Source organism: Cupressus sempervirens, chromosome 2, assembly GCF_028749045.1.
Source record: "Cupressus sempervirens isolate cs-2001-9-10 chromosome 2, ASM2874904v1, whole genome shotgun sequence".
NCBI classification, from domain to species: Eukaryota; Viridiplantae; Streptophyta; class Pinopsida; order Cupressales; family Cupressaceae; genus Cupressus; species Cupressus sempervirens.
In genome coordinates this window covers 56,992,348-57,018,669 of record NC_143119.1, presented here as the reverse complement: position 1 = coordinate 57,018,669, position 26,322 = coordinate 56,992,348, and the positions used below count along the sequence as shown (strand labels likewise).

Here is a 26,322-nt window from a genome sequence, read left to right as displayed (position 1 = left end):
ATTGCAAACTTAATAGAATATTATGAAGATGGTGCAGAGGAGGAGTTGATACTGGAGCCATGTCCCATTCCTACTTCTAAGGAGATTGAAGAAATTTTGGACAGTCGTGTGGGTTAGAGCATTAGGAACATGCATTATGAGGAGTACTTGGTGAAGTAGAAGGGAGGACCAGTGGAATATTCAACCTAGTTATCCAAGACAAAGGTTTCCCATTTGTGTTTTCCTCAACCGACTATAAAGTGATAAGGTCACTTTTCAATTTACCCTAGGTGTTAGATGTAGGAGCATACAATGGTGTAAGGGCAATTTTGTATCACCCAAAAATATGCTTAGTGTTAGCTTCTATTTAATATGTTTGTATTTTTGGATACCCATTTGTGCCAAATAAAGATTCCAACTCTCATTGCTCCACTATCATATTTTTGAGCACCTTAGGATACATGCCTGTGCAAAAAATGAGTTATTTTGTAACTGAGCCATAACTATGATGAGTTAGTGTAAAAATGAGTTATTTCGTAACTGAGCCATAATTATGATGAGTTAGTGTAAGTTGGAGAGATTATTGTACTTGTAATTTCAAGCACTCTAGAAAAAGAATCTGATCAAAAAGCTTTACGATTTGAAAGTTATGACAGTTTTAAGTTGCCTAAGAATGCTTCAAAGTAAGGTTTGAGACACTTAACAGCATCGTACGAGCCTTAAAAATGGGGTACGAGTGAAGCTGGTCCACAAGGCTATAGAGCACTTTGTGAGCTTTTCAAAAATGTAAGCAATTCTTTAATCAAAGTCCTGAATCAAAAGTTGTCTCCCAAAAGTTGGACTACCATTTTTGGATTCTAATTATTTTGCACCAACTTTTGACGTGTCTTCTAGAACCTTCTGCTTTGGCAAAAGACGTCAAATGATATATTCTAAAATGTATTCCTAACCCTAAACCTAAATTGGGTTACTTAAAAGTCATTTCTTGCATTGTAAAGGCAATTTTTGTGGAGTTTGGAAGAAGGTATTATGAGAAGAGATTTTCTCCAAAATTTGATAATATTTTAAGCCCATAGGGCATGTAGTTGAGTCTATTTTCATTATATTGAATCTAACAGTATATCATTTCTGATAATAAAATTCTCCTTTTCCTATTGTGTACATTTTGTCTTGGGTCGTGCCCTCATCAAAAGACCAATGACTTGCAAATCTACCCATTAGACCAATTTTCTTCATTATTTAGGGCCACAAACCATCACAAATGAGGCCTTGGCACACGAAATGGGATGAGCTTTCACTCTTAAAGGGTCGGTAGAAGCAAACTTAGTAGCATGAGCATAACTATTGTTACTCGTGGCTATCAGATTTTGGAAGGGGAGACCTTCTATTCACAACATTAGGCCCAAGACCACTAGCACCAGTCTCTAAAGAACTTGCAAAAGGAACAATAAGGTCCCAAAGAGCAAGGGCCAAAGGAGCTTCTGAAAAACTAGGATGATCGGAGCAAGGTCGGGGCAGAGAGGAGCCCACCTTGCCACCAACAACCAATATCAAGGTCGCCACACCAACACACGACCAACAACGACATTGTAGGAACCCTAAACATAGCAGCAACACTAGAACTCAATTTTTAAAGATATTTTAAAAACTATATGTTAGTTATGTTGGCTTGTTTATGACTTGTAGAATCAAATTTATCTTCACTGAAAACTGAAACAATAGATAAGACACTTAATTAAAGCAACCTTGGACCCATGTGCCTACAAATATAGTCTAGATTTTGGCACTGTGAACATAGAATCTCTAAGCATTATGGCTTGTTTAAGACCTGTGGAAACTGAAACAATAGACAAGTGTCATGTCCCTGTATTTTTAAGATTTAATAATAAAATCAAAGTAAATTAATAATATAATAAATAATAATATATTATTATTTTATAAATATAATAAGAGATTAGTAACATAATCAATATAAAAAAGATTTAAAATAATGAAAAATTCTTGGAAAGATAAAATAAAATAATATAAGATCAAATAAATAAAAGAATAATATATTATTAAATAGTAGTAATTATAATTGTAACTATAGTGATTAAATAATAATAATATAATATATTGAGATAAGCAAGTAATAATTAATAAGATTCTATGATAATGATAATAAACTCATTATAATTATAAAATGAACTAAATGATATAATAAACAAATAAAATATGATTATAGATATTAATAATTATAAATATAACTTAAATTATAAATATAATTATAGTTAAACAATTATTAAACTAGTATTAATAATTACTCCCGATCGGTCATGTCTTTTGAGCATAATTTGCACTTGATATATAAAAAGAATAAATTCAAAAGGGAAAATCATCAGAAAATGTAATAGAAAACATGTGCAAACTGTGGAAAATAATCAATACTATTAAGATTTCTAAAACAATGTCCCTATTTTCCAAATTGGAGGAACTAGGGACATTACAACAAGGGACAAATTAAAGGAACCTTAGACACTTGTGCCTACAAATATAGTCTTGATTTTGGCACTGCAAACATAGAATCTCTAAGCATTATCATCAAGGGGTTTGAATATTCTTTTGAAATCCCCAATCATATTTATACACGGGAAGAAGAGATTGAGCAAATGATGCAGTGAATCTTTTTTTTTTTCCAATTTTTTGTTGTCCCATCGAAATTTTAAAATAACAAAATCGATTAATCTATTTGAAGTGAATTTCGATTTAACTCAACATACTTGGAAATTACAGAAATCTACGTTATAATTAAATGAACGCGAACAAATGTTCTCTAGTGTATATTTAATTTCAACCGAAACAAATATCTAAGCAAAAACATATATATTCTTTAGTGTATGTTTATGCTGTGAAATCCGACATGAAGGATAATAGTTTTTTTTCTATAAGGCGCGTCTAAAATGGTGGACAGATATTGCCTATCTGAACACTTTTTTTGACTATTAATTTTTAATTTTTAATTATTATTTTTATGGTGCATCTAGAATGCCGGACAGACGTTGCCGCTCTGAACAAGTAAAAGTTGAATTTCGAACAATTTAAACTAGCCATAAAACAAAGAACAGCCCTAATATCAGTTCAAGAATATCTTCTATGCGTTAAACTTTCAATAAATTAAGAAAAGAAATAGTGTACGCCCTGTACATACATTTACGGTATATGGAGCTGTTTGCCTGAACTAAAACAAATATTGTATGGCTCAATGATATCTCCAAATGGTAACTGACAGGATATTCGGAAAAATGAATATATCTAAATGTTACGTGTGGACATTATTATGCAAACAAATCTCGGTATAGGGACTTCCTTGCATGGGATGGCTGACTTAAGACCAACCAACACATAAAAGAACATATGTACACTTTCTAGGGACTCCTGTCATTCTCTAGGATGCATATTGAGATCGAGATTGCTAAGCTGGTCGTATTGCAACTGCAAATGATTCAAACAGGACACGTTAGTCAAGTGATTCTTCAACGGATGAAAATGAGAAATAAAAGAAAACGACACAATAAGGTAATTTATAATGAAACCCAAAGGAACAAATGCCAACACTAATGAAATGTTTAAAACGGCTAATTTACCTGTGCTTGGTTATGGCATTGTTTCATTCTTCTATATTCAGCTCGGGCCTTATACGATCGATACATAGCTTGCACACGTACAACAGATCTTTCTAATCTTTCTTCGGCATGTTTTCTCCCAATTCTGAAAAAATCTTCTATATTATCACTTTCTGGCTCTGGCTCTGGTTCTGTGCGTTCACTCGACATGTTAGTGTCCACTTGAAGCCCCCGCAAGCCCTTTCGTTTTAAACGCCACCGTAATATGGCCTTTTCGAGAACTCCAACAGACCAAAGAATTTTACGATAGTGCTTCCTAATTTGATGTCCCCGAAAGTATGCCTGGATCACGGAAGCAAATTTTAGTTATAGATCCAACAAAATCTAATACCAAAGTAGATTCAAATGAAGAGGAACCAGAACAGTCAAACAACTGTGAATATAACAAATGTAAGTGACGTAACTTCTATTTGTATTGACGTAGCTATAAAACTAGTCAAAAACCATATCCGTCCCTTGAAAATGGTCAGTCCACCATTAATTTCACTAGATTATTGATTCGGAACAGCCTTTCCGTTTGTGATTTCAAATATGGTATTGTTCTCTCTAGTTATGATTGAAAACATATATCTACATCAATATCATTGGTCGACTTTTCCGTACTCTATTCTGAGGTTTCGTAAAAACAGTAGCATTCTATTACACAGCATTGACATGGCATGATAAAATACTAACTCGAATAGATTTACAATCTGTGTGCTATTATTCTCTTTAATATAGTTCAGTGGAAACTAAAGCATAAGATGGATGTTTCTAATTTCTTAGGTACTTTGAATTCTGAAGACCTGATTGATTGGAGTGGTGAGTTGGAAGACTAATATAAGTTAGAGGATGTTGGAGATCCGCTCAGAGAATGAGGTTGGCACAGACTAAGCTGAAAGGACATGCTGTCCTTTAATGGAAAGAATGGAAATAATTGCAAAGAGATGGAGAAGGTGAAATGAAATGCTGACCCCTTCGGATAGAGCAAGCAATTTCAATTATATATATTAAATGAAATAAGAAATTGGATTACGGATTTCCGAAGTAGCTAATGCTAACAAACAAATGAAAGGTTTAATTGGGGCTTTTGAAATCTTTCCAGGAAGCGTTTCTACATATTTCTACATATAGTTGTGTATGACATATAATTTGTTGGTTTTAAAAAATTATAAAAGACATTATTCAAAAAGTAATAAGAAAAGCTTTAATACGTTCCAAATATTTAAGAATGGTAAAAAAAACTTAAAAAATCCAAGAAAATCTTGACACTTCAAAAAAGAATAGTGTAAATACAACTAAAGGCACATAACATTAGTTGTACCAATTTGTAATAACGATAGCTATGCAATGGGTGCAGGAATACACAGACCTGAATCTTGACTACTTGTCTTCGTAGGTATAGAAATTCTTTACGGGTCCTCCAACCACGGAACACATGTTGTATGCGCCTTGCCGCAACAATCTTTTTCTTTTCTCGGTGCTCCTTATATGCTCTCTGAATCTTAAGGGCGGCGATCATTTGCAATGCTTCCTCTTTGGTCGTGCTATTATCAGCTAGTTCAAATGCTTTCATTTTTAATTTGAATGAGTGCTCTCGAAATGCAGATTGTATCTTAGCTGCTGCCTCTGTAGCTGTACGAACAGCAGCAAGAGAATCTCTCATACAAATTTCATCTTCCGTCAGATACTCGTAAATTTCAAAGTCGGATGAACTAGTCTGTTTCCTTGGATCATTCTTATCATATAGTGTAAGATTCTCCAAATGTGTTGTTAGCGCTTTCTCTGCAAGATATCCGGCTAGTCCATCATACCCTTTATTGGAAGCCACATCAGCAGGAGTCCATCCGCCTGGTGATTCTGGTGTTGGATCAGAAACCATACTTGCATTGGCCCCTGCAGCTAAAAGCGCTGCCACCATCTGCTCCCTGCAACCACTAACCAGAGAACTCTTCACAATCGCCCATAAGTTTGCCTATAATTATGAAGGATAATAAACATTGATTAACATGATTAATTATTGGTTTATTGGTAGTCGAAATTTTCGGTTATACCTTTAAATCTATATATGGAATGGTATGATCCATCAGACATATACAATGAATACAATGTATTGTTTTTTATTTTATACTTTTAATTGAATTGCATATTGTATTATTCCTTTTTTTCCTATATTCCTACAATTGATATTAGAGCACAGGTAAAGATATGGTTGTTTTGCTACTGCATATGGTGGGTTTGCAAAAGAAAATAAAATGAAAGAAGTGGACTGCTGACATGAAAATGGATGTCATAGTATATTGAAGGCTGGAAGGAATAGCAGTGTTGAAAGAGAGTTTGGAATTTAACAAAAAAATTAATTTTTTGCATTTAAGTATTCAATATAAATAGTCATCAATGTATTTGGGATAGAGATCGTTGTCGCTGGTGTTGAGGATATTAAGCGTTGTCAAGGATACTGTTATTTGTAGCTAATGCAGGAGGAGGGCACTGCTAGGGTTTTCTCATTTCATTAAGAATTTTTCTTTCCTAGATGAAGGCTATGTTGAATTTAGTGTCAAAAGAAATCTGGCAATGTTTTCTCACGTATTTTTGCTTCCCGATGGAACTATTTCTAGTTTTATTATTTAAAACAGGTAAGAAGAGGGTTGTTTGTGTTTTGACTGGAAGAACGGAAGAAATTAAATTGAAAGAATTTTGTGTTAAGCACATGAAAGAGTTTCAAATTACAAATTTGCAGTGAGTGTATAGGCAGAATTAAATTTGTTGAAATGGGAAAGATAGAGAAAAAAGTGAAAAAAGAAATGATAGTTTGATTTGTGAAATAGACACTTTAAACCAGGAATTATTGAAGTTAAAAAATGCAACTCACAAATGATAGAAGCTATTAAACAAAGAACAAACGAAAAAAGCAATTTTTTGGATGAAATTATTAATCACAGAAAGGAATTAGAAGGTTAATAAGAAAAATGCAAAGTCGGAAGAAAGGGTGAAATTATTTGATAATATTAAGAAAAATAATGACGATCTTGAAGAAGAGTTACAGAAGGTAAACGAGGAAAATAATTTACAAATAAAAGAAATCTTTAGATTGGAAGCAGAGAATGAACAATTAAGGTTAAAATCAGTTGTTTGTAATGTTGCACGTGGAACAGAAAATTTATGTCTTAGGTCTGGTAAGTGTAATAAGATAAGTGATGATCCTAGATTTGATTATGCAAATGTTGCAAGTTGTTTCACTGATAATCTGGTTTAAAAATGATGAAAAGAATGGGATATAAAGGTTAGGGATTAGGCATTTGTGAACAAGGAATGACAGAACCAATTAAACCAAGAAGGCCACAAATTGTAGGCCGAGGGTATTCCTCAAGTAAGAGGAATTAATGTTTCTCCAAAAACTGAATGTTCTTATCGTAACAAGAAAGGGCAGAGGAAAACTGCTTTTATTTTACATCCATGTACCTTCTGTGGAATGAAAAATCACAGTGAAAGACATGTTGGAATAAAGCACTGAAGAATGAATCTAATTCAGAATGCATTAAAATAAATTGCAAATGGAGTTTTGGGACAAGTTGGTACAGAATATCAGGTATGATCAAACGGCTATTTAAGCACAAGTATTCCTATGTCAGAAAGAAATTGCTTTGCAAGGATGACATTGGAAGAAGCAGGATTTAGAGTTTTGAAAATTGCAGAGTGAAGAGATGACCATATATGGTCCCTGTATGTTGATCATATTTGCAGCACCTATGTTTTGAGAATTTCTTTGATATGCTCATTACGGGGGAGTAAAGAATAGAATAGCAATAATTTTTCCCAAAGTTTATTATGGGGGAGAATGAAGGATAATAAACATTGATTAACATGATTAGTTGTTAGTTTATTGGTAGTTGTGAAGTTTTCGGTTATATCTTGAAATCTATATATGTAAAATTGTATGATCAAACAGACAGATACAATGAATACAATGTATTGCTTTTACTTTCATATTTTAACTGCATTGTATATTGTATTATTCATTTTTTATTTCCATATTACTACAAATTACTTTTTGTCTAGAACATCATTATATATTGAAACTAAAGAGCTATCCTAATCACACATCCATGGAAAAATAGTAGCCTGCAAGGATTGATATCTGCTAATAGTCTAAGATTACTGATGAGGCAAGCAGTGCCAGAAACTGTACAACAGTTTTTATTTGGATGTAATGACCAAATTAACAAATGGCTTCAATTTCTTTGATTAGAGACCAAATCAATAGCTAATTCAAAATAAGAAGCAATACTCAGGAATACCATTTTTCACTTCAAAGAAGAGCCGGTTGCCAATTTTTCTAGAAAAACAGAATTCCAACTATAGTAACGAAAAATAGTAAAAACAGATGTCATTAATTTCAACATAACCTAAACAGATGCATTGCAATCAAAGTTAAACAGGAGACTCAGACCCTGATCCCATCTTGCATACCCAAGTCCCAATCTTGCATACCCATATGGAGATGTCTCCAGCCATTAGGAGAATTGAAATGAAGTTTCTTTGACTCTCCTATATGTCTCCTATAACCATCCCTTGGATTCAAGAACTTCCAATAGAAGTGATGCAAGGCATCGTATTACCAAACCAAATTCTGCAACGTTCAATCTGCACCCTCATAATCCTTCAAGGTAAATATTGGGATCATTCTAAAATCCCCATATTTAATCTCAGTATGAAAAATCCGATAGAGATGGTATCAACATTGATCAAATCATTGACAATAAAGGGAACCCGATATGGATGTTCAAACCAGTATTACACTCTTGGTTCTCACATATGATAACAACATCTCGGGTTCGTATGAAGAGACAACAGACAGATCACAACATGACCAATATCAACAACCTGATACCAAAACAATGAAGAGTTACTACAAACTCGACTCAACCTCAAGACAGACATTAACATTAGAATGTCGTTACACCCGAAACATCAAACACAGACAGATGAGAATGATGTAAGACTCGAAACAATCTCTTCACTATTCAAAACATGATAACCATAACTTGACAACATTAAGTCAATAATCACAATACCCAACATAAATAACACTTCATTGATATGAGCCCAATAAGAATAATGATGGATACTGAAGACCATAATCCCACATGATGCATTTCGAACCCAAATAGGTTTGGACTGTATTTTCCCTTAGATTCACTCTGTCTGACTTTGAACCAAACCCGATGTCATACACTAAATCATGAGAGACCAACAAACATGTAAATCCAAAAGATTGTTACACCAAATATGGATTACTCACGGCATCTATACATGGTCTGAACATTAATTGAATCTGCAGTCTGATAACAAACCATAAACATATATGACTCGATAGCCCCATTGAAATGAATATAAAACCTGATAGCATTGAGACTCTGAATAATCGATGACAACACCAAAATAATACATTAAGCTTTCATTACTTTCAAACTGCATAATTACATCAATGGCTCTCTGGCTGTCGACAGCGAGAGCCCGATTATTTCTTCAAACTTAATACACTATGTCCCCTCTAAACTATATATCTGTGAACTATATTTTCTTGCAATTACATTGGGTCCTTTTATAATTGCTCGGACGGTTACATCCAACAACTCTTCGGCTTCCCATATATTGGTTACCTACATGACTCTTGGGATTCCATGATTGACACATCACATTTATTTTCCCAATCCTGCCATGTTTTGGTTACATTTTCAATAAGACAAACTGGGAAAAACTGGGAAAAAGTACATTGAACATATTAATATTAAAATAATATTGAGCTGTGTAGATGCTCCTGCATCAAGAAGTTTCTCAAATATATGACATAAATTCACTGGACTTTCTTAATAAGCTAATGTGTGCCTGACAAAATCTGAAGTACTAAACAAATGCACTAATAGACTTGTAATTTTGCATTTTTTCATACAAGTGAACAATTTTTTAGTGGTAGAAAATTTCCTTACTAAATACCAAGGAGATAAGAATATAAAGTAAAGATAGCAGGTTTCCACAATCTATGATCATGCTATAATGCTTGTGGGCTCGATCGTGTATCGTTTTTACCAGAACCATTATAGCAATATAAATTAAAACTAAGTCATGTACATGCATTAGATTTTTAACAGCTGATTGAATATTACAGTCATTTCCAAGATCCCCCATCACATGTTTTTCAAATAAATGGCATTCCCCACCTGGGTAGTTCATCATCTCTAAATGATACAATGGTTTTAAATATTGTGTATCATGATTCGTGATGATTATAAAATATCAATATAATTAACCTATTTCAATGCTTGAAAATGTTGATTTTATTTGTAAACATCTTAATAGTTAACATTCTTTAAAGAGGTATATTGTCTAATAATACTAGCTTTCAAAAGTTGTTTTATTTTAGATTTTTAAGCATTTTAGTATTTAAAATTTTCTAAGATATCCATTGCCATCTCCAAGTACCTGTCCTCAACCCATCCTCATCTCCTGGCAACTTTGATTGCAATTAAAAGGAAAACACGGTATAACCTATCAAGGTGCATAAGGTTCCAATTATTTATTCATAAACACTGAAGCAGAAAACATGACACCTCAAAAAGAGTACTATTTGTAATGTACACAGAAAAGCACAGGATTGTGAAGAAAAACAATTCAATTGTGAAAAGGCCAAAAAACAAAAATCACAGGGAAACAGCAATCTTTAATCTTCCATTATAACATATAAATTTTGATCTAGAACCATGACACTTGGAAAAGAATATGTCATCATTATGGCGGCCTGCATCCATAACCACAATAAAGATTATCTGGACCTTTCATTACATTACAATTTCAACACCAAAAATTCAAGTTAATGAAGCAGTAGTGATCAGGAAACTAACTATTATAAGTTTTTCTTAACCTACATGGTGATCAATCATTGCTCATTTGTAAATGTTTCTCCAAGTTTCTGAAAGGACATGGATGTGAGCTTTCTGGCTGACAAATTTCTCCCCGGATTTGGTGAAGGCAAGGAGAAGACAAATTATATGTGTGTGTGTGTGTTTGTATAGATCTTGTAACATCCATAACACTAAAAATAGACAAAAAATCTTAATACAAAAAAACATTTTCCAAATTGCAGATGAGAAATCTGAACCTACCTGTTAAATTACAATAAGCCTTTATCACAAGTACAATTGTATCTACAAGAGTCTTGTTATTCATACGAATGACAACAATGAAAGTTCACAAATTAACTCATCAGATGATATTACAAGGAGTCCAAACTCCAAAGTTCCAAACAGCTCCACATCACTGCTGGTGTAATGTCCCCCACTTAGCCAGTTTAGAGGTATGTTGTCGTTAGCCCATTCTTGTATGGTCCCGAGGGCTAACCAGGACATCAAAAGGGATCCTGAGGTTATTTGGCCTAGTCAACTCTAATTACAAGCCAAACAGAGTTCGTTTGTTGGGTTGTCAGGAAGACTTACTATTTTTAGTAAGCCAATAGGAGGATGCAGTGCCTTCAATTTTCAGCGACAGGATGAGATGCGTTTTGTTGGGCTCTTTCTAATGAGCTATTATATGTGGGATTTCGAGTTTATTTGGTATATTATTTTAATGTTTGAAGTTACAACGGTAAAGTGACTATTTAAATTAAATATTATAATGTTTCATAAAGTTACTTTATAAAAATCAAGAGTCCCCCTTTTGAGTACATACATGGACTTTGTAAAAAAAAAAGAAGTAATATTAAAAGTCATGTATTATCCCACATTGGCAAGACGGAAGCATGGAGCAAGTGAGGAAGGGATTAAAAGAAAGAGAATAGCTCTCATTTATTCATGGTTGGAAATATCAAAGAAATTGAAAAATTTTCTGAAAATTATATCTCAATAGTTTGGAAGACGAAATCCCTTCAAGCTGGAAATCTTGACGCCATTGAAAGATATGTTCTTGAGATTCAACATAGTAGCAGTCCGAAAAAGCGGAACCGAAAAAGCAAGCTGAAAAAGCGGGTACGAAAAAAGCTGTCCGAAAAAAGCAGAACCGAAAAAGTAGGCTGAAAAAGCGGGTACGAAAAAACAGGCCGAAAAAGCAGTTCGAAAAAAGCAAAGCAGAATGGGCAGCATAGAAGGAAATTATTTCAGCCATCTACAACCAGGTTCTTTTGTTAGTATTGTTTTTTAGGGTGTTATAAACTTTCAGTTGTAAGTGTGCATTATACCAGCATTATCATTTTGTAATCCATGTAAATGCCGAAGTCTTGGCCATATTTCATGAGCATTGTAATTTTCATTGCAATTAAGAAGATAATAGTTGCTGGTGTCATTTAAGCAATTTAATATCATTATTTATCAGCTAGTTAGTTTGCATACCAACTGTTTGTAAAAATGCTAGTTGGCTGTAGGTGTTCATTTCTCATGCTTAGATTATATATATGCACTGAATATTGTCAAAATTAGTAGCACACTCATGTTAGGTCATTGTGTAGTCCATTGTAGTCTTCTAGCACAAGATTTTCATTGATGCAAATTGTAAAAAAGTCATTTGAAGCTAGCTGAAATACTATATCAGTCATACGTCCCTTGCATGCGAATTGTTTGATGAAATTCCTTGAGCTTTCATCAGCATTTTTTGAGGGCAGATTTGAGGAGGGTTATTACAGTGGTATCAGAGCTATAAGTCCTGCCATTCAGTGGAGGTCTTATAGGGAATTTGGAACAGCCAGATAGAGGGGAAAGTGTTTGACGAAATGTCAAAACACTAAAATCAGAGCATTTATGTTTGAGCATGCGACAGGGGCCTTATAATTTCCGCAATACTAGAGCAAGACAAAATAGGATTTCAGACCTGCAGAGCAAACAGTCTAGTTCATCCGTGCAGGTGGACATAGAATCCAGTCATATAGACACAAAGGAGATATTCTTTGATCAAGGCGGCAATATGGGAGACAGGAATGCTCGGGATCCTGGAGAGTAAAGATTCTTACAGTTATTAGAGACCTTGGCACAGGGACAGCGATTAGCAGAACAGAGGGCACAGGAACAAAATCAGAGAATGGAGCTTATGATGCAAATGATGGCTCGTCAAATGGGGTTGAATGCTAACATGGGTGGAGGAAATAATCAGAATGGTAATAATCAAAATGGTAACAATCAGAATGGGAACAATCAGGATGGGACACATAATGGAGGTGAATAAGTTGGGAACAATTTCGGTCATGCACCCCAGCAAGCTAGGACTGTGAGTTCAAGGCCCATGATTCCCACATTTCCTCCTAGAGCCCCAAAGCAGCCCGTACCAGAGCTTCAGATCACTAATATACAGGACCAGTTGAGAAGAGATTGGGAAGCCGGAGGTCCAGATTTTACTGCTGCAATTACCTTTAGGGAGTATATGGATGTGCAGATGAAACATATGCCACGTGGACATGACAGGAACCAAAGCTATGAGCTACAGAAAAAAGTAGGGAAACTTCAGTTACCATATTATGATGGCTCGAGGAAGTCTACAACAAGAGCTTGGGTTCAAAAGCTTGATACATACTTTCAATTGAACCCTATCCCTGAGGAAGAAGCTATTAAGTATGCAGCAATTCATCTAGATGGGTTAGCACACGAGTGGTGGCATCATGGTATGGTCACTATGGGTCATGCACACATTACCTCATATGTGGAGTTTACGGAAAGATTGATTGAACGTTTTGATAGGAAGGATCCAGAACTACATTTCAAGGAGTTAGCTCAGCTTAAACAATGGGGATCATTGGAAACATACATTTCAGAATTTCAAAAACTTGCAGTGTTAGTAACAGATGTATCTGAACGGAGGATACTAGTTCTATTTATGGATGGGTTAGCTGATCCGTTGAGAGGGTGGATTAAAGCTCTCAACCCTCCCACTTTGTGGGAAGCCATTAAGAAAGCTCGTGACATGGATTCCTCTTCAGCTTCTAAAAATAAATTTCAGGCAAAGAGTTTCCCTTCGAGGAAAGATAAGGACAGTAAACCTTTTCGTAGAGAGGGTCAGCTACCTAAGGAGGAAAGTAAGAGGTTGGACAATGAGACACTTAATGATCTCAAGAAGAAGAAGCTTTGTTTTCATTGCAGGGAGCCTTGGGATTTGTCACATAAGTGTCCACTGAAAGCAAAAGCCAAACAGATGGAGTACTTTTCAGCCGAAGAGTCAGTGGATGGAGATTCAGAGCAGTCATCAAAATCAGATGGAGATGATAATTCTTCACATGAGGAAGCACACAGTGATAGCACGATAGCTCAGTTGTCCAGTATACAGGAGGCCGTCACTTTCAGAGTTGGGGGAACTTTGGATGGACAAAGATTTGTGGCACTCATTGATATAGGGGCAACACATAACTTCATTGATGAAAAGTTTGTGACACGTAGAGGGCTACATATAGAAGAGCATAGGGGATTTAAGGTGATGGTTGCCGACGGCTTCAAAATCGACTGTACCAAGAAAATCTCCAACTTGCAGCTTCGTTTGGGAGATTATGACATGGTGGGAGATTTCTTTGTTGTCAACATTGGTGATCAGGATATGGTGCTCGGGATGAATTGGATGAAATCTCTGGAAGAGTTTACATTTAACCTCCAGAAAATGGAAATGAGGTTTGAGGCAAATGGTAAGAAGATAGTACTCAGAGGTTTGTCAGATGGGAGACTACAAGTGGTGTCACTCAAGCGGATGCAAAGTTTCTTCAGACACGACCAGGTGCAGTGGACAGCAGAGTTCAGAGTAATGCCTGAGGTGACAGAGCAACATAAATAGGAGTATCCCACTGATGTACAAAAAATAATAACCAAACATACTAAGGTGTTTGGTGAGATACCTCCAGGGAGACCCCCGAATAGGGGAATTGAGCATGTTATTGAGTTAGAGGAAGGGGCTAAGCCAGTCATTATCACACCCTACCGCCATCCAAAGAGATATAAAGATGAAATAGAAAAGGCAATCAAGGAGTTGATTTGACATGGGGCACATACGACCAAGCAAGAGTCCTTTCGCTTCTTCAATAGTATTGGTGAAGAAGAACGCTGGTACAATGAGGATGTGCATTGATTATAAGGAACTAAACAAGAAAACAATCAAGAACCGATACCCTATTCCGCGCATTGATGAGCTTATTGATGAATTGCACGGTGCCTGCTACTTCTCTAAGATTGATTTGAGATCCGGCTACCACCAAATACAGGTTAGAGAGGTGGATGTGGAGAAGACAGCTTTTAGATGCCACTATGGACATTTTGAGTTCTTAGTCATGCCCTTTGGGTTGACTAATGCCCTCGCCACTTTCCAGTCCTGTATGAATAGAGTATTCAGAGATCAGTTGAGGAAGTTTGTGTTGATTTTTTTTGATGATATACTGATATACAGCCGTACTTGGGAGGAACATTTGAAGCATATTGATGCAGTGCTCAACATTCTAGAGAGGGAGTCATTATATGCCAAGATGAGTAAATGCGAGTTCGAGATGACAGAGTTGCTCTATCTAGGGCATATTATTAGTGCAGGAAGTGTTCGGGTTGACCCAGACAAGATCAGGGCCATTCTGGATTGGCCACCGCCAAGGAACACTTTGAACTCAAGGGATTTCTTGGGCTTTGCGGGTTCTACCGCAGATTTGTGAAGGGATTTTCACAGATAGCAGCACCACTTACAGATTTGACACGGAGAGATAGTTTCAAGTGGTCAGAGAAGGCTCAGGATTGTTTTGATAGGTTCAAGGAGCTGATGAGTACATGCCCTGTTTTAGCCATTCCAGATTTCACCAGGTCTTTTGAGCTGCAGTGTGATGCCTCAGGAGAGGGCGTAGGAGCTGTCCTCATGCAGGACAAACATCCCATCGCATATGAGAGCAGGAAATTACGAGGTGTTGAGAGAACTTACAGCATCTATGACAAAGAAATGCTAGCAATCATGTACGCGCTAGCTAAGTTCAAGCAATACTTAGCAAGGAGCCGATTCATAGTAAAAACAGATCATAACAGCTTGAAACATTTCCTTGGACAGAAGGATCTCAATGACAGGCAACAGAAATGGGTGAGTAAGTTACAGCCTTATGATTTTGACATAGTCTATGTCAAAGGGAAGAAAAATATCGTCACAGATGCTTTATCCAGAAGGCCTCATTTGCTTGCTGTTGGGATAATCATGGACGATTGGAGAGAGTTGATCTTGGCAGAGTATGCCAAGGATAGTTGGGCATCTAGTGTTATTGAAGGAACTATTCAAGATAGTCGATACACTGTTGTAAATGATTTGATCATCTACAAGGAAAGGATTTATTTAGTACCCGGGATTTTGAGGGCATTTCATGATTCACCATTGGCAGGACATCCCGGATTCTTTAAGACATATCGGCAGGTGAGAGAGCGCTTCACTTGGAAAGGACTCAAAACAAAGGTGCTTCAGTTTGTTAGGGAGTGCCCAGTATGTCAGCAGAACAAACAGGAACATTCCTTTCCAGGTGGTTTACTACAACCCCTACCCATACCAGAGAAGAAGTGGGATAACATTTCAATGGATTTCATTACAGGCCTCCCCAAGGTACAGGGTCGGGATTGTATTTTTGTTGTGGTAGATAGATTGACGAAATTTGCACATTTCTTTGCGATTTCGTCCACATATTCAGCAGTACAGACAACAGAGCTATTCTTTCGAGAGGTATTTAGATTACATGGGATGCCACGAAACATAGTCAGCGACAAGGATAGTAGGTTTATGAGCCACTTTTGGCAGGAGTTGTTCAGGTTGTGTGAAACAGAGCTAACTCCGAGTACCAGTTACCACCCCCAAACTGATGGGCAGACAGAGATAGTGAATAAATGGGTTCAGGGGTATCTTCGAAACTACATTGCAGGAGAGCAGAAGGCTTGGGTGAAGTGGCTGCATCTAGGGGAGTACTGCTATAATACCTCTTTCCATATGTCTATTCAAATGTCCCCTTTCATGGCACTGTACGGGTATGATGCTCCTAATTTTCTGGATTTGTTATTTGGGGACAGTAGGGTGCCTAAGGCCAAGGATATATTGCAGGAGTGTCAAGACATTATGCGATCCTTGAAGGAAAATTTGCAAAGGGCACAAAATCAGCAAAAGCAATATGTTGATCAGCACAAGGTTGAGAGATCTTTCGAGGTAGGAGACATGGTGTACCTCATGTTACAGCCGTATAGACAGTCCTCTCTCAAGAGGAGTGGAGCAGAGAAATTGAAACCACGCTACTATGGACCATTCAAAGTAATCACGAGAGTGAGTGAGGTAGCTTATGAGTTGGAGCTGCCTGCAGACAGTAAAGTACATAACGTGTTCCATGTGTCACGCCTTAAGAAGGCATTGGGGCATAATGTGGTGCCTTCAGTAGTATTGCTACCTCTCGATGATGAGGGAAAACTTATCTTGATTCCTGAGGCTATACTTGACTCCAGGGAGAGGGTGCTTCGCAGGCGGACTATCAGGGAGTACCTAGTAAAGTGGAGGAACCTACCAGTTGAGGATGCGACATGAGAGGCAGAGGAGATTATTCGGCATCCTGAGTTGAGATTGCTTGGGGTCAAGCAATTTCAAGAGGGGCGGACTGTAATGTCCCCCACTTAGCCAGTTTGGAGGTATGTTGTCGTTAGCCCATTCTTGTATGGTCTCGAGGGCTAACCAGGATGTCAAAAGGGATCCTGAGGTTATTTGGCCTAGTCAAATTTAATTATAGGCCAAACGGAGTTCGTTTGTTGGGTTGTCAGGAAGACTTACTATTTTTAGTAATCCAATAAGGGGATGCAGTGCATTCAATTTTCAGCATGGTTACTAGGAGACTCGTCTCCCCCCCAAAAGTCTCGTCTCGGAGACTTCTCGCGTCTCCGGAGACCTCAAAAAAGGTTGGAGACTTCACGACGAAGTCTCCTGAAGTCTCCCCGTCTCCTAATCTAAAAAGTGAAGTCTCCCCGAAGTCTCCTGGTAAAATATAAATGTAAAATATAATATTAAATAATTTTATATATTTTAGCCCTCATTTTAATGTTTTTAATACAAAAATTAAGACCACCAACAATTTAAATCAAATGATTAAATCATTTAAAATATTTTATTTAATAAATTAATAACTTTAAAAACATTAGAAACACTTTCAAAAAATTATTTTTATTCAACAATTTAAATGATTAAATCATTTAAAATATTTTTGGGAGTGATGATTTTTTGGAGAGCATGATAGCTGAAGACCTTGAGATGGATGATCACAACCTTGTGGAGTAGATAATAGTACCATCGACATACTAATACTAGATATATTTCTGTTTTTTGTTTATTGTACAAAGTGTTCATTTTTGTTTGCATATCGACAATTCAACTTCAAACTATACTTTTTTGAATTTAAAATTTGAATATGTAATGATAATCTCAGCGATTATCAATCTGATATGATGGTGATCATATGCAATATTCAAAAAACAAATATATCTATGAGATACAATATTGTGATCATGTGAGTTTTGAAATCTTTGACCCTATGAGTCTATTTTAATTTTTAATGTGACATTACCATTATTATTTACTTTAGTCTTACAGTATTACTATTTTCAAATTTTGTATTTATTTTTAGTATTAGACTCTTTAAACTATTAAAAAAATTTATAAAAAAAAAAGTTTGCCGTCTCCAAGTACCCTCGTCTCCTATTTGAAAAATTGTCGTACCAGTACCGAAGACCTTGAAATCTCCCCGTCTCTCGGTGACCTTGATTTTCAGTGACAGGATAAGATGCGTTTTGTTGGGCTCTTTCTAATGAGCTATTATATGTGGGATTTCGAGTTTATTTGGTATATTATTTTAATGTTTGAAGTTACAACGGTAAAGTGACTATTTAAATTAAATATTATAATGTTTCATAAAGTCACTTTATAAAAATCAAGAGTCCCCCTTTTGAGTACATACATGGACTTATGTAAAAAAAAAAAAAGAAGTAATATTAAAAGTCATGTATTATCCCACATTGGCAAGATGGAAGCGTGGAGCAAGTGAGGAAGGGATTAAAAGAAAGAGAATAGCTCTCATTTATTCATGGTTGGAAATATCAAAGAAATTGGAAAATTTTCTGGATATTATATCTCAATAGTTTGGAGGACGAAATCCCTTCAAGCTGGAAATCTTGACGCCATTGAAAGATATGGTCTTGAGATTCAACATAGTAGCAGTCCGAAAAAGCGGAACCGAAAAAGCAGGCTGAAAAAGAAAGTATGAAAAAAGCTGTTCGAAAAAAGCGGAACTGAAAAAGCAGGCTGAAAAAGCGGGTACGAAAAAGCAGGCCGAAAAAGCAGTTCGAAAAAAGCGAAGCAGAAGGGGCAGCATAGAAGGAAATTATTTCAGCCATCTACAACCAGGTTCTTTTGTTAGTATTGTTTTTTAGGGTGTTATAAACTTTCAGCTGTAAGTGTGCATTATACCAGCATTATCATTTTGTAATCTATGTAAATGCCGAAGTCTTGGCCATATTTCATGAGCATTGTAATTTTCATTGCAATTAAGAAGATAATAGTTGCTGGTGTCATTTAAGCAATTTAATATCATTATTTATCAGCTAGTTAGTTTGCATACCAACTGTTTGTAAAAATGCCAGTTGGTTGTAGGTGTTCATTTCTCACGCTTAGATTATATATATGCACTAAATATTGTCAAAATTACTAGCACACTCATGTTAGGTCATTGTGTAGTCCATTGTAGTCTTCTAGCACAAGATTTTCATTGATGCAAATTGTAAAAAAGTCATTTGAAGCTAGCTGAAATACTATATCAGTCATATGTCCCTTGCATGCGAATTGTTTGATGAAATTCCTTGAGCTTTCATCAGCATTTTTTGAGGGCAGATTTGAGGAGGGTTATTACAGCTGGGCCTTGAATCATCCGGCTTCTCCGATACACCCGTAACCAATCTTGGGTGGACATCCTGATCCAAATCAACCTACGTTGGCCTCATAAACCTTCAAAAACCATAAAGCTTCTGGACTCTCCTCGTATTCAAGCATCATGCAATATTTGAGGTGCAAAGCACTATGTAAATCAAATATGCTGTTCACTCTTTTTACCTCTTATCAAAGTGGATAAAGTTATAAGTAAACCAATTTCTTTTAAACTATGTCACAAGGTTCGAGTTTGTGTTCATGTTTGGCAACAACAAAATTCAGATGCAATTCGATGAGGTAAAAACTCAAAAAATAATTGTGATTAAATTTGTTTATATAAATACTATATATATTATTTTTAAATAAATTCATATATTTTATCATTAAAATAACAAAATCTATAGAAAAAAAAATAAAAAATATATATATATATATATATATATATATATATGGGAAGGTTCACTGGTCAACTATCCAAAAACTTGCCTATCAGAACCAACAACGAAGCGGAGCTACTACATATTGGAAATCAAATATTAGTAGAATAAAGATAGATGGGAACTTTGCAATTAGAAAATGTTGATCTAGAGTTTGAAGTTGAAAGTGTTGTTGGAAAGGATATCTGAGTTTCTATTCATGTTGGAAAATTACAAGATTAATCACATCTATTGAGAGACCAAGCAAGTGGTGGATGGACTCGTCTACATGTCAGGTTTCGGGACAATATGTGAAGAACAATCAAGTGTTATTTCATCATGAGTTTCAACTCCTTTATCAGAGTAATAATACAAGCATCAAGGAAATCATCTCCAAACCACCAAAAGTAACTGCTGTAGCAGACCAGGAATGAATTTTATGGAAGATACTCTCTCATTAATTACCATGTGAGTAAGCTGCCTCAGCTTGCAATATCATTTGGTGGCAATTCTAACAATTGTTAATTTCACCAGCGGTCCCCATTTCATTTCTGGCACATGTACGGCCCCAAAATCACAAGGGATGCGTCCCCATGGAACACTGCTAATTAGTTATTGCATCTGATTTGATAACAAAGCTAGAATGAAAAGTCAATCACCCATATCATATTACATAGTGTTACACTTGTAATGATTATAACCAACACTACCTATTGATATGGTCCAGCCATTTATCTTCACTAATAAGCACCTAGTTTTTCTTTAGTTAGATCAGATTTATTTATTAGATGTTGATGGAATTTGTTGAAAATTGACCATCATGATCAATTTTGTGAAGCATTCAAATCAAATAATATTTTCTATATAAAATGTTAGATATGATTATAGAAGAATAATGCAGCAAGACTATCTTTAAACCAATACTGTAGAGGAACAATGTTGAGGTGGCTGTAATGTCCCCTCTTTAGTTCGACATGGCATTGATCATGGATTTGCCTATTCCAGACTCTCGTAGGCAAATGGTGTGGAAAGAGAGTCAATTCTGCGGATCAGATGGTCATATCTTGCTCTTGAAGAAGTGTTAAGAGGTTATATTTTATCATTATGTGATATTGGGGCCTACATGTTATAATTTTAAGTTGAGTTGCACTTTTTATTTTATAAAATTACTTTATTATAAAAAGTGCATTATAATGAGAATTTATAAAGGATGTTTCTAGAAGTTCTAGCAACTTCTTAGAAAAGTGAATAAATAGAGGGCTGGGCCTCTCATTTGGACATGCTTGGATTTGAGATTTCTTCTACTTCTTCCATTGTGGAGCAAATTTGTAGTCTCTTGGGTCTGCAAATTATTATTTGATCTTTGAGAACGAATCACTCCCTTGGATTGGCGACTTTGAGGGTGTGAAATATCACCTGAATTGTTGCATTTGAGGAGTTGGTAATTCAGCCATCTCATTTGGACTTCATTGAGATTTAGTTATAAAGGTTTACTTTGGTTGGAATAAGGGTTTCAGTTGTGCCCTAGCATTTGTGGATTGATTAACAGGGTTTGAAGACACAGTTGTGCATTATTTTCAGATTGTCAGTCGAGGGTTTGGACCCACGTTTTTGCTCATAACTCCTAATTAGCTTGACGGATGAATTTCATATTTTAGGGGGTTATTCAACAACCCTAGGCGCCCAGATTTATTGCTTTTCGAGTGACAAAAAACGATGCAATATTTTTATCTAGCAGCCATACCAGGCCGTACCTGTACGGCCCTGTCAGTTGGGCAGCAGCAGCAATTTTGTGAGTCGGTTTGGGGCAGATTGTGAGGTCTTCGTGTGGCATTAATTCAGCATTCATATCCGGCAAAATTGGAGCTATTTCAGGTGCACAAACTGAAGTTTTGATTGCCAAAATATTGCATGTCATGGATTAGAACAGTCAGCACTGTCATTGCATAAATAATTTCTAGTCATTAATAACTGTTGTAAAAGTTTCGTCATTTGCATTCCAAATCTGAACTGGGTTATTGTTCATGTCATAACATTGCATTGTTAAGAGCTTGATGTATTAGAAGTGCATAGTTGTGACAGTCTCTCATTGTAATCAGTTCTATTTGCTGTCATAAAATTAGAATTGCATTGAACTTCATATTTGAGTTTCATATTGTCATCTATCTCTTAGATTGGTAGTGTTATAATTTGGAATTGTTGTTCATACATTATTGGCATCATATATTGAGGTTTCGTTCTACAACAATTAGTAATATTGCAGCCTTGTTCGGTTACATGCCAAGTGTTTGACAAAATTCCTAAGTTTAGTTTGAGAATTTCAGTGGCCTTTATAAGAAGGGTCATTACAGTGGCAATAAAGGGCCGACTTAAGAGATGTTGTACTTGAAACATTAATTTTTAAAAGATATATGACAAATTGAAATCTTAGAATTACAAACAAAAATTATAAAAACTGGCAGAGGATACTAATTACTATGTAAACCAATAAAGTAGTAAAGTTGTAAATACATTGGAATAATCGTATTAAACATTTGAATTTTATAGTTAACATAAAAATGAAAATGTCGAATTCAAAATTTATAATGTATTGAAAATTTCATTATCATGAAACTGCTCATAACTAGAATTGTTGGATTCCACATGCTCAAGATCCTCCAAATCAATATTGACGTCATCATCAACCTGTGAATCAATGAAAGCTTTTAGTGATGTCCATGAGACCAAACAGTCCACGGGACTGAAAGACCATAGCACTAAGAAATTTCCATATCCCTTTCCATTTCTGACCTGCTCCTAAGGATCTTAACCAAAAACACAGTTGTATGGTTGATCTTATCTTCTTCAAATAAATTACGCATGTTGTCCGTGATGGAACTCTAAATTTTGGCAAAATTTACAGTCCCAAGCACCATGGAAAAGATGAAATGTTTAGACCTTACCCACTACTTATATTCAAACAATATACTAAAAGGTCATGATCAGAAGAAATGATAATCAGAGAATTTGATCCAGTCATAAAATAACAAAGTGCTCTGACCCTTTGTAAACAAATGTTAATAGAAAGAAATAAGAAGCAACCAATTTTCTGAAATGGAAATGAAGTAAGCATCTGATCGTTTCAGTGGTCGGATAGAGATGTCTATTATCACACATGAAACCTTGTGTTTGATACTAGACGGAATGGAGGATACTGGACCAAAGGCAGTGAGATGTACAAATACTTTTAAGGCATTCATTTGATCAGTTCGATTACAAATTTTGAGAAGACTTATATGGATAATGTGAGCAGCCTTACACAGCAAATTTGAGCACAAAATGATGATATGATGAACAGATTCATCAGGGATTTCAAGGCAGTGTTATGAAGATTGTTTGAGCAGATAAGAGAGCCTGTGATCATATCTGATGATGGAAAAGAAGTATCCTGGGGGAGACCACGTATCATTAACACAGATCGAATTCATCAAACTTATATCTTATAACACTATTTGCTTGCAGGTCTGGAGATATACACGGGAGGGTGGAGATGACAAAAGGTTACCATGAGTGTCCCTGTTTGTGATTCGAGGATGAGACATGTATAAATTCAGGAGATAATTATTGTGACTAGGCTCATGTTCTCTCCGTGCCCAGTGATCGCACTTTGGTTTCTGTAGCAGAACACCATTCCACGATGCGGCAAACACCATAATGACTGCTACAGGCCATTCCCAATCGTGTGTTCCAAACAGGAAATATTGCTTCCTTCCAATAGTGCCAAACATAATGGAGTATTGTTTAATCTGCTTTCAAAGAGGACAACAGTGATTCGCAGGATATCCATCAGCGATTATGCGCACAAAAGGGAAAACGTCTGTTCAAAATGGAAACACATGATGGAGCCCACAAATCAAAATAATGAAAGCCTAAGCATGAGTTTATGCTCTGTTTGTAACTGCACTTTCACGGGTAATGGATTATTGATTGTAAGACTCCAAGTATGTTTCCAGCAGAATTGCCAATATCGTTTGCAATACTACTACGTATCTTTGATTTATTCAATTTTCAATAATTATCAGCACTAAAGGACAAACATTGAGTGTAACAATTCAACTTCAGATTTCACACAAGTAATTGAAAATGGGAAAACAGAATTCAAACTTATCAAGAAACAATTTTCAATGATCAACTATAATAGTGAACCTGGTTTTCTTCATGGCACCCCTCACGCATTTGCCACATGAAAGGAAAAAAGCTGGAATGAAAATCAGAATCAAACACTCCCACACAGCGTCTTGCTAATATCCTCCTTGCATTGCCTAGAACGCTGTTGAACAGCCTGGAGTTATCTCAGAAAGCCTTCAATGCAGATTGCAGCCTATCACTGAATGATGCCCAGCTAATGGCCAATGCAAAATGTAAGTAGGAAGTGTGTCAATGCAGATTTGCCCAAAGGCGTTATTCTTCCCTGTCACTTCACAAATTCAACAGCAGATCAAACCTAAACTTGATGTCCAGCTGGGTTAATTTCAGACACCAATTCCCAGTATTGACATGCAGTCACCAATTTCTCAGAATGGATATTGAAATCGATTGCCAGAAATGCAGACAATACAATCAACTCCCTCCAAAGGATTAGTCTCCGTAGCCAAAGTGATTACAGTCGGAGAGCTGTTATAATTGTTTACTTCAGCACAATTACTAGTGATGATCCTTAGAAATTCTTCAGAAACCCTTAGGCAAACAAGAGCAATAAAAGATATATTATTCAAGATGATCTTTCTCTTTGAATGAAGTCATTTTTATAAGACTTTGTGCAACCTAGCTTCACCTTGACACTTCTCACTTAAACATCTCTTTATAATATGAAGTCTAATTACTTTATAATATAAAGCACCATAATTAATCACCAATGCATTAAATAATCATTAAGTCTCAGTTTAACTGCAATAAATTTGACTTCACTAGATCAATTCGCCCAAAGCCCAAAAACAAAATGATAAGTAACCAACAATGTCAGAACTGCCTTGACCCAAAATAGGAACTGGCCAAAAGTGACTTACTAAAAATAGTAAGTCCAAAAATAGCAAATCGATATCAAAGAACCCCAAAACCAAACGTCAACTCACGGGGGTCGCACTGATGAGCTGACAAATCTAAACTCCAGGAACCTGCTAAATCGGGGATATTACATTGATCTTCAGACATCGACCATATGGCCATACTCCATGTCATGGGAAGAACATACATGGAAAATGAAATGTGATAAAATGAGCAAGACTTCCCATATACAATTATGATAGTCTTAATAGATGATTAGTTTGAACCAAAGCAGCAATCCTCTAGACGTCAACTATGACCATCTCGCCTTTCTATTAGCATCAATTTGTGCGGAAATTGCAGAGTCCACATATATGAAGAAAACATTCGAAGATAAATCATTCCTAAAGCTATTTGAAATCATGCTCACGTCTATGCTCGGTTTCAATTCCTTCAAGTAACAAGTAGTTATATTACAAATTAAATTGTGTTGTTTTGATGAGACTCAAATCTCTTCGTTTATTATAACTATAGATGTAAAATCAAACAACACATTCATATTCATATATAATAAACAAAAAATTTACATATCCTATGCACTTTGATATATTTATTCTTTCATTGGTAAAGAAATGAATTTTTGAACTAAGCTGGTGGATGTTGGATCATCGAGTATAAATTTTTATATGCAATCTTGGAATCGAAATGCATTGGATGGAGCATTCGTAAGGAGTGTCTCTAGTGCAATTTTTATTTCCGGCATAATCTAAAAGTGTATCTATTTTATTATTTGCATTAGAGTCTAAAATATTATTAAGTTGTGTTCTTTATAGATATTTTTATTAATTTCTATTAAATTTTTAGAATTTGGATAAGTGGACTAGGTCATTATTGCATTTTAAACTTGATAAAACATATATATTGTGAAATATTTAATTGTTTCCATATTTATGTTTAGTTTGTCTCCATATCATAGGAGTTAAAATGCATTCTAGACTAGTTTAAAATCACATTTATATAATTGATCCGTCACGTCTAAATTATTAATTTGTTTATAGTTTAAGTACATTGAACTTTATAAAGTTGTACGTTTCAACTTATAATATTGAATCTATTTGCCCATTTAATTAAGCACTGGTCTTTATATTACTCTTGATTCATAATCCATATGCTGGCAATTGTTTCATCTCTTTCTTTTGAAAAATTAATATATTCATTTGTTGCATTAATCTTTACTTATTCTTATTTTAAAAACATTCATATAATCATTTATTATTCTCAGATCATAATTCGTGAGTTTAAAAGTTTTCTATAATTCTTGCCATTTGAGAAATTTTCATTGCATTCAC

General features: G+C 35.5%; 1 protein-coding gene across 1 annotated transcript in view; it reads right to left on the bottom strand.

Annotated features, from left to right (window-relative positions):
- Positions 1 to 3,107: 3,107 nt before the first annotated feature.
- The window catches only part of LOC149571043 (calmodulin-binding transcription activator), a 291,577-nt gene continuing 268,362 nt past the window's right edge, over positions 3,108 to 26,322 (bottom strand). Inside the window, exons 10-12 of the mRNA XM_089812610.1 lie at positions 4,993 to 5,548; positions 3,603 to 3,923; positions 3,108 to 3,450 (exon numbers count right to left, since the gene is read on the bottom strand). Of these exons, the coding sequence (XP_089668736.1) occupies positions 3,397 to 3,450; positions 3,603 to 3,923; positions 4,993 to 5,548 (931 nt within the window). The 3' untranslated portion in view covers positions 3,108 to 3,396. The remainder of the gene's footprint in view (positions 3,451 to 3,602; positions 3,924 to 4,992; positions 5,549 to 26,322) is intronic.